The sequence below is a fragment of the Henckelia pumila genome, chromosome 1 (genome assembly GCF_033568475.1).
Source record: "Henckelia pumila isolate YLH828 chromosome 1, ASM3356847v2, whole genome shotgun sequence".
NCBI classification, from domain to species: domain Eukaryota; kingdom Viridiplantae; phylum Streptophyta; class Magnoliopsida; order Lamiales; family Gesneriaceae; genus Henckelia; species Henckelia pumila.
The window spans coordinates 79165509-79172193 of NC_133120.1; the positions used below are offsets into that span (position 1 = coordinate 79165509).

At 32.7% G+C, this 6685-nt stretch overlaps 1 protein-coding gene across 1 annotated transcript; it reads left to right on the forward strand.

Annotated features, from left to right (window-relative positions):
• Nucleotides 1-722: 722 nt before the first annotated feature.
• On the forward strand, nt 723-3836 carry LOC140875260 (mitogen-activated protein kinase homolog NTF3). The gene is made up of 3 exons (XM_073278915.1): nt 723-1046; nt 1722-2148; nt 2833-3836. Exons 2-3 carry the CDS (start codon nt 1726-1728, stop codon nt 3532-3534), a joined length of 1125 nt encoding a protein of 374 aa, XP_073135016.1. The 5' UTR covers nt 723-1046; nt 1722-1725; the 3' UTR covers nt 3535-3836.
• The last annotated feature ends 2849 nt before the right edge of the window (nt 3837-6685 follow it).

The following is a 6685-nucleotide window of genomic DNA, read 5'->3' on the forward strand; positions in this document are numbered from 1 at the left end:
CAAATGAAAAATGTAATTTCCCTAACTTTCAATAGGGTATTTATTGGGTTCAACTTAAGATAACAATTAAGCCTCATTAATTCGTTTGCATGGTAGCTTGTTGCATCCGGCAGAGAAGAAGAATAAGTGTTTCTTTAAACTAGATTGTGTATTAATTTTATATTTAATTTAATTAAAATTCAAAAGTTATTTATATGATGATTTCGAATCTCAAAAAATGATTATAATAACAAATTAATGTTAGAATAATTTATTTATCAAATTCTTCCAACTTCTAATTTTCAGTTTTTCATTTTCACTTTCAAGCATCACTCACTTATAATTTTCCTCTATTTTTCACGATTTGAAATTTATTTCTACAAAATCGTAATTTTTTTGAAACACTACATAAAACATATCAAGATTGAAATTTACCCTATCCACATCTGTAATAAAATTAAAAAAAATTAAAATTAAAATTATTATTAATATCATTATTTTATTTATTATACTGTACAATAACGAAATAAAGGTCTACAAACAAATTAAAAAAAAATAACGTTACACCTAATTAATTTTGTTGTGTATGGGGCATAGATGTGTCTAAAAAGAAATAATAAAAAAAAAATCATGATTTTAAATTAAATTAAAATTGGAAATTGTGGCTTTTCATTGCTGATCCATACTTTGATTACGACCACACAACCAATCACAATATTTACTCTCAAATTGAATTTTTCTTTGAATTTTTTGTTGTCCATATTACCCCCTGAGGGATTCATTGCAGTGAAAATTTATCGAGATGTGAGGTAATTATTTGCTGTAGATCCTAGTGATCCGATTCAGTGAAATTCAAGGAAGTTCAGGTGAATTCAGCTTCCAAGTGGGCCATCCGGTGAACAGCTTGAAGAAATTGGGTGATATTGTGGAGCATCGGGGGAGGAGATGGTGGTTTGAGGAAAGATTTGGGTCCAATTTGAGATGAAACTAGGATTGGATGGAATGAAGAAAATTTTGTACTTTTGGGCGCTATTTTAGTGGATTCTTTGGAAATTTTCAGCGCAAAAGTATGTCTTTTCGTTTTACTTAGTTGTTGATTTTCGAAGTTATATGTTGGTTGTTTTGTTTTTTTTGTTTTTCAATGATGGAGTAAATGGAAAGTAACTAAATTTTCCTTTTTGCACATCTCCAAAGTTACCTTATTTATGCTTGTTTTAACTACTTATCATTCAACTATTTGATTTCTCGTATTTCATGCTCGAATGTATTGGGTTGAGTTCAGATGAAATAATTGCACAAAGTTAGAAATTAAAGATGAATTCGGATTTGGTTTCTGGACCAAATTGGTAAGAACACGAGTTGAAAGATTGTTCCTGGAAATTTACTGATCGAGAGTTTTCGTGAAAAGATTCTGCTTTCTTCTTCAACATTGAATTGGCTTTCTTGGAAGAACCGTCGGTGGATCCTGTTTCTTTTCCGTGTGTGTGTTAATATACGTGTTTATATTGCAGCTACAATTCTAAATGTTGAATAATTTTATGTGATTTTGTTCCATTAATGGGAGTTTCCACTGGTCCTCATGTTCGAATATGGCTGCTAGCCTGCAAGTGATCTGATTATGGTGATCGAGCTATAATATGGTGTAAAATTTCTCTATATGTAATGTACATATGCATGTATTTATCTGTGTTTATATGGCAATCTTTCTGCTGAAAGCTTTGTCTTTTCTTTGATGGTTTCAGTAGTATGGCTACTCCTGTGGAACCTCCAAATGGCATTAGATCTCCAGGGAAACATTACTACTCAATGTGGCAGACGCTTTTTGAAATTGATACTAAATATGTGCCGATCAAGCCTATTGGTCGAGGGGCGTATGGCATAGTGTGTTCTTCTTTCAACAGGGAAACTAATGAAAAAGTTGCTATCAAAAAGATACATAATGCCTTTGAAAATCGTATTGATGCCCTCAGAACCTTGCGCGAACTGAAGCTTCTCCGGCATCTTAGACATGAAAACGTGATAGCTCTCAAAGATGTCATGCTGCCTATACACAAGGGAAGTTTTAAGGACGTTTACTTGGTTTACGAGCTTATGGATACTGATTTGCATCAGATAATCAAGTCCTCTCAGACACTTACAAATGATCATTGCCAGTATTTCCTCTTCCAGGTAACGTTTGCACAATAAGTGGCTTCAGCATTTTTTAGCACGTTTATAGTTCAACTGTATATGTTTGTTTCATTTATGAGTCACACCTTTTGAAGACTGGCAGAACGAATATCCGAACAATGTGCTGCTAGACCTGGTCGGTGCTGAAAGATTTATTGAATGGCCAAGATCATTTGCGATGCTTTAATATTTTGTTCCAGGAGCAATGGAGCTAATTTTTTTGGTATCACCGGTATTATAGTCTCACACTACCTGTGAGTGAGTGTGAACCTATATGTAATGTCGAAAGCCCCTGTGCCGATATACACACACAGTTGCATGATCAAATATGTCGTCTCTATCGTAACACCACTTATTCAAAAGAATGAAGGCTGCAATTATAGAAACCTGAAACTTTGAGCTCTCGATAGAATGAATACGTTCCAGAATCATGGCAGTATCATTCTATTCTGTATCAACCAAGAGCTAAGGCCTAAGCATCAAGAAAGAGTCACCCCTTTCTTTAGAACGACTCCCTACTTGCTCATACACTCATACACAACAATGAGCTGCACAGATTTGAAAATGGTTGCCTTTTTATGCGTTTTTTAGATTGTCGTAGTCAGTATGCATGGGACTTGGTATTTAAAAACTGATCAAACCTCCCAACCTCCTGTGGCCTTCTCACTTTTTTTTTCAATGCAGTTACTTAGAGGTCTGAAATATCTTCACTCGGCAAACATTCTTCATCGTGATTTAAAGCCTGGGAACCTACTGATCAATGCAAACTGTGATCTAAGAATATGTGACTTCGGGCTTGCACGCACGAACGGCGGCAAAGGTCAGTTCATGACAGAATATGTGGTCACTCGCTGGTACCGTGCCCCGGAGCTCCTTCTCTGCTGTGACAACTACGGCACATCCATTGATGTCTGGTCCGTTGGTTGCATCTTTGCAGAACTTCTTGGTAGGAAACCCGTTTTTCCAGGTACCGAATGCCTTAACCAGCTTAAATTAATCATCAACATACTCGGTAGTCAACAGGAAGATGATCTCAAGTTCATTGACAATCCAAAGGCGAAAAAGTATATCAAATCTCTTCCATTCTCCATGGGAACTCCGTTTTCTCACCTTTACCCTCAAGCCCATCCTTTAGCACTCGATCTTTTACAAAAGATGCTTGTCTTCGACCCTTCAAAGAGGATCGGTGTAACCGAAGCACTTCAACACCCGTACATGTCTCCCTTATACGATCCAAGATGCGACCCTCCAGCGCAAGTCCCGATCAATCTTGACATAGATGAGGATTTAGGGGAAGAGACGATTAGGGAATTGATGTGGATGGAAATACTAAACTACCATCCTGAAGCTGATGCGGCCAGTATGGCAATCACCATGCAACCTTAATTAAGTTTCGCCGTACATTTCGCAGCGGCGATAGAAATTACTCTTTATTTTGTAACATCAGAAGTTTCTGTCGACATTTTCTGCTGTTTTTTTTTCTTTTTTTTTTTTTTCTATTCCAATAATTTTAACAGACTATTGAAGCAGTCTAGGCTGCCAATGTGCTTACTACTATGTCTGTTCATGGGCTTGAACTTTTTATAACAAGTTCCTACTACTTTGTACATATACTTGTGTGCAAAAAAAAAAAAAAAGACTTGTCTTAGGTACGTTAATCATATGCTTTCTATTGATTAATATATGAGAAAAAACTATTTCAGGGGTGTGAATGTTTTAATTATGACAATTGTTGTGAAGATTTTCTGATTCTCATGTGCTATTACCATTCTCTCCATTCCTGTTTTAGTAAAGATCCAACATGGTTGGCTGTTTTTTTATTGCATCAAAAGAAAGAAAGAAAAGTGTTAATCATTTCACACCTTGAATTGTGCTTTCTTTCATCTTTTATTTTATTTTATTTCTGATTCTCATGTGCTATTACCATTCTCTCCATTCCTGTTTTAGTAAAGATCCAACATGGTTGGCTGTTTTTTTATTGCATCAAAAGAAAGAAAGAAAAGTGTTAATCATTTCACACCTTGAATTGTGCTTTCTTTCATCTTTTATTTTATTTTATTTTGTATTGCTGGGCAGCAAATATATACTGGGAAGTGGGATTGAAAAAATCTTATCCATTCAACAATCTTTTTACTTTTAAAAAATGTATGTATTAATCCTTATCTTGACTTTTTATCCAGCTTGAAGCTAATTTTTGTCTTTAAGACACTGTTCGAAGGAACTTGACAAGAACTTTCATCAGCTCTCATTCATGCATCGCAATTTGCAATACTGTGCCTAAGCATGCCCACATTAATTACTACAGACATAGGACTCTGATTTTCTAGACCTAAAGTACATAGCTAGGATCCTTGTCTATGTAAATTGGCAGGAACAGAACAAATATACGTTAATCTGTTTTATTGCAGTCGAAAATTAAACATTTGTTTTCCAATATAAAAAAAAATTAAATTTCTATAAATATATATATATATATATATATATATATTATTACAGACTATCATTCACATGCTGGTTATGGCATTCTCCAAACTTTAATGACATTTAACTTCATTTTCTTGGAATTTTAATTTGATATGAAAAGCTTCCGGGATTTGACATCTGGGTATCAAATCGTTGATCACATGCAAATCCATCGATGTGAATTAATGCAATTTGGTTGAATAAAATGTCACAAACAAATATTGTTTTATGTCGAAGCAATGCAATATCTCTCTTTTTCGATAGATAACGCCACCTACAATTCATCTTATGATATATTTTTAATATACAGATATAATTTACACATAATTTAAAAATAATATATTTGTGCTTTGATCAAAATGTGGTTAGTGTATGATCATCTTATGTTTAGTCATTTAGGTACGTTGAGCACTCCCTTTCTGTTTTGATTCCATTGAGGGAGACAAAGTGCATTTAACATTGTGAAGTTTGAAACAATTATATATGATATAAAAATTAAGCAAAATTACTATTCTGATCTATGTCGTCGAATTTTAGTAATAGTATTTTTAACAAATTTATTCTTTTATCTCATGAATTTGACGATGGCCCGAGGTATTCAGTGTCATATAAATACTCTCTTTAAAAAAAACTAAAATTATAAAACAATACACAACAAAAAGACTCATTTATAATCTAGCAATATTTCACTGGTACAAAATACTAGAACTCGCCTAAAATTTATGTATTTATTTTTTTAAAAAAAACACCAGTCACTTTCTCTCCATGAAGTCAAAATTTTCAAGCTTAGCATGAGTAAAGCAATTATCAGTGTTTTAAAATTTAAAGTTTAAACAATGGAAATTCGAAACTCACGAATGTGACCAAGTTCATGTATCGACCAATTTCTTTTTATATATGATGTGGAACCCTGAGTTATAATTTTTTAATACGCGTTAGATAAATTTTCATGTTAACACTTGCAAATCAATTTAGCAAGATAAATCGTATTAGATAAGCTTGTGCAACATGCTCGTTCCAAAAATGTTGGTATATAGGGATGCTAATCAGACAAATTGTGTCGAGCAAACTGTGTGCAACAGATTCGTCCCTAAATATGTTGGTAGAAAAAAATCAAATTAGTGATCATTTGACCATTGATCAAGTGTTAACATATTTCATCAACTCGGATACTGCTTGAAAACTTGTATCGACCCATTTTTCATTCAAAATTACGTTGATTGATTTCAAGATGGGTGAAACATTACACGAGCTCCTTTCACATCAAACATAAAAAAAAATATTAAAAAAAGAAGAAAATTACTTTATTGATTTTATTTTTAAAAACAAAACCCCATATATAAGTTATAGCATGATATGTATCCCAAACTCCCACAAATGAGAGAGGTCTTAGGTTCAAGGACTAACAATCCCCACCTCGAAAGTCAATATATATATATATATATATATATATCCACTTTTTATTAATTGTAAATTAATCGATTATATTGTTATACCAAACCTCGATACTTTTATAGACGGAAATAAAATGAAATAGAATTCATAAAATATAACTTAATTACATGCATATTGCGAGTCTTCGACCCCAGATATCTAAGAAAGTAGGGTCCAGAGTTTATAATTATTGCATACGATTTCTGTTAACAAGAAATTAAAAATTTATTAAATTTGATGTATATAATTTTTAGTATGTTATGCGTCCAAATTAATTATTATTGATTATCAAATGGGGTAGGGTTTTGTTCAGAGGTCTTGAAGCCAAGATCGCTCTAACTTGTGAGTTTGGACTGTTTGGTGTCATTAATTAGTTAACAAGCCCGTGATTATAATATTTATTGCAAATAATAATTATTTTTTTAAAATAACTAATTTAAGCATTTTATGTTAACTAATAAAAGTCACGTGCGATGTACATGGGAACATCTTTTGTTGTCGATAAACATTGTTAAATAAATTAATTGAGATGATTAGATATTAACACGCAGTTAACCTATTACATGTCTTAGTAATGTAATCAATATAATTTTCGACATTCCAACTAATAAAAAAATTTGTAATATTTTCAAAAAATGTA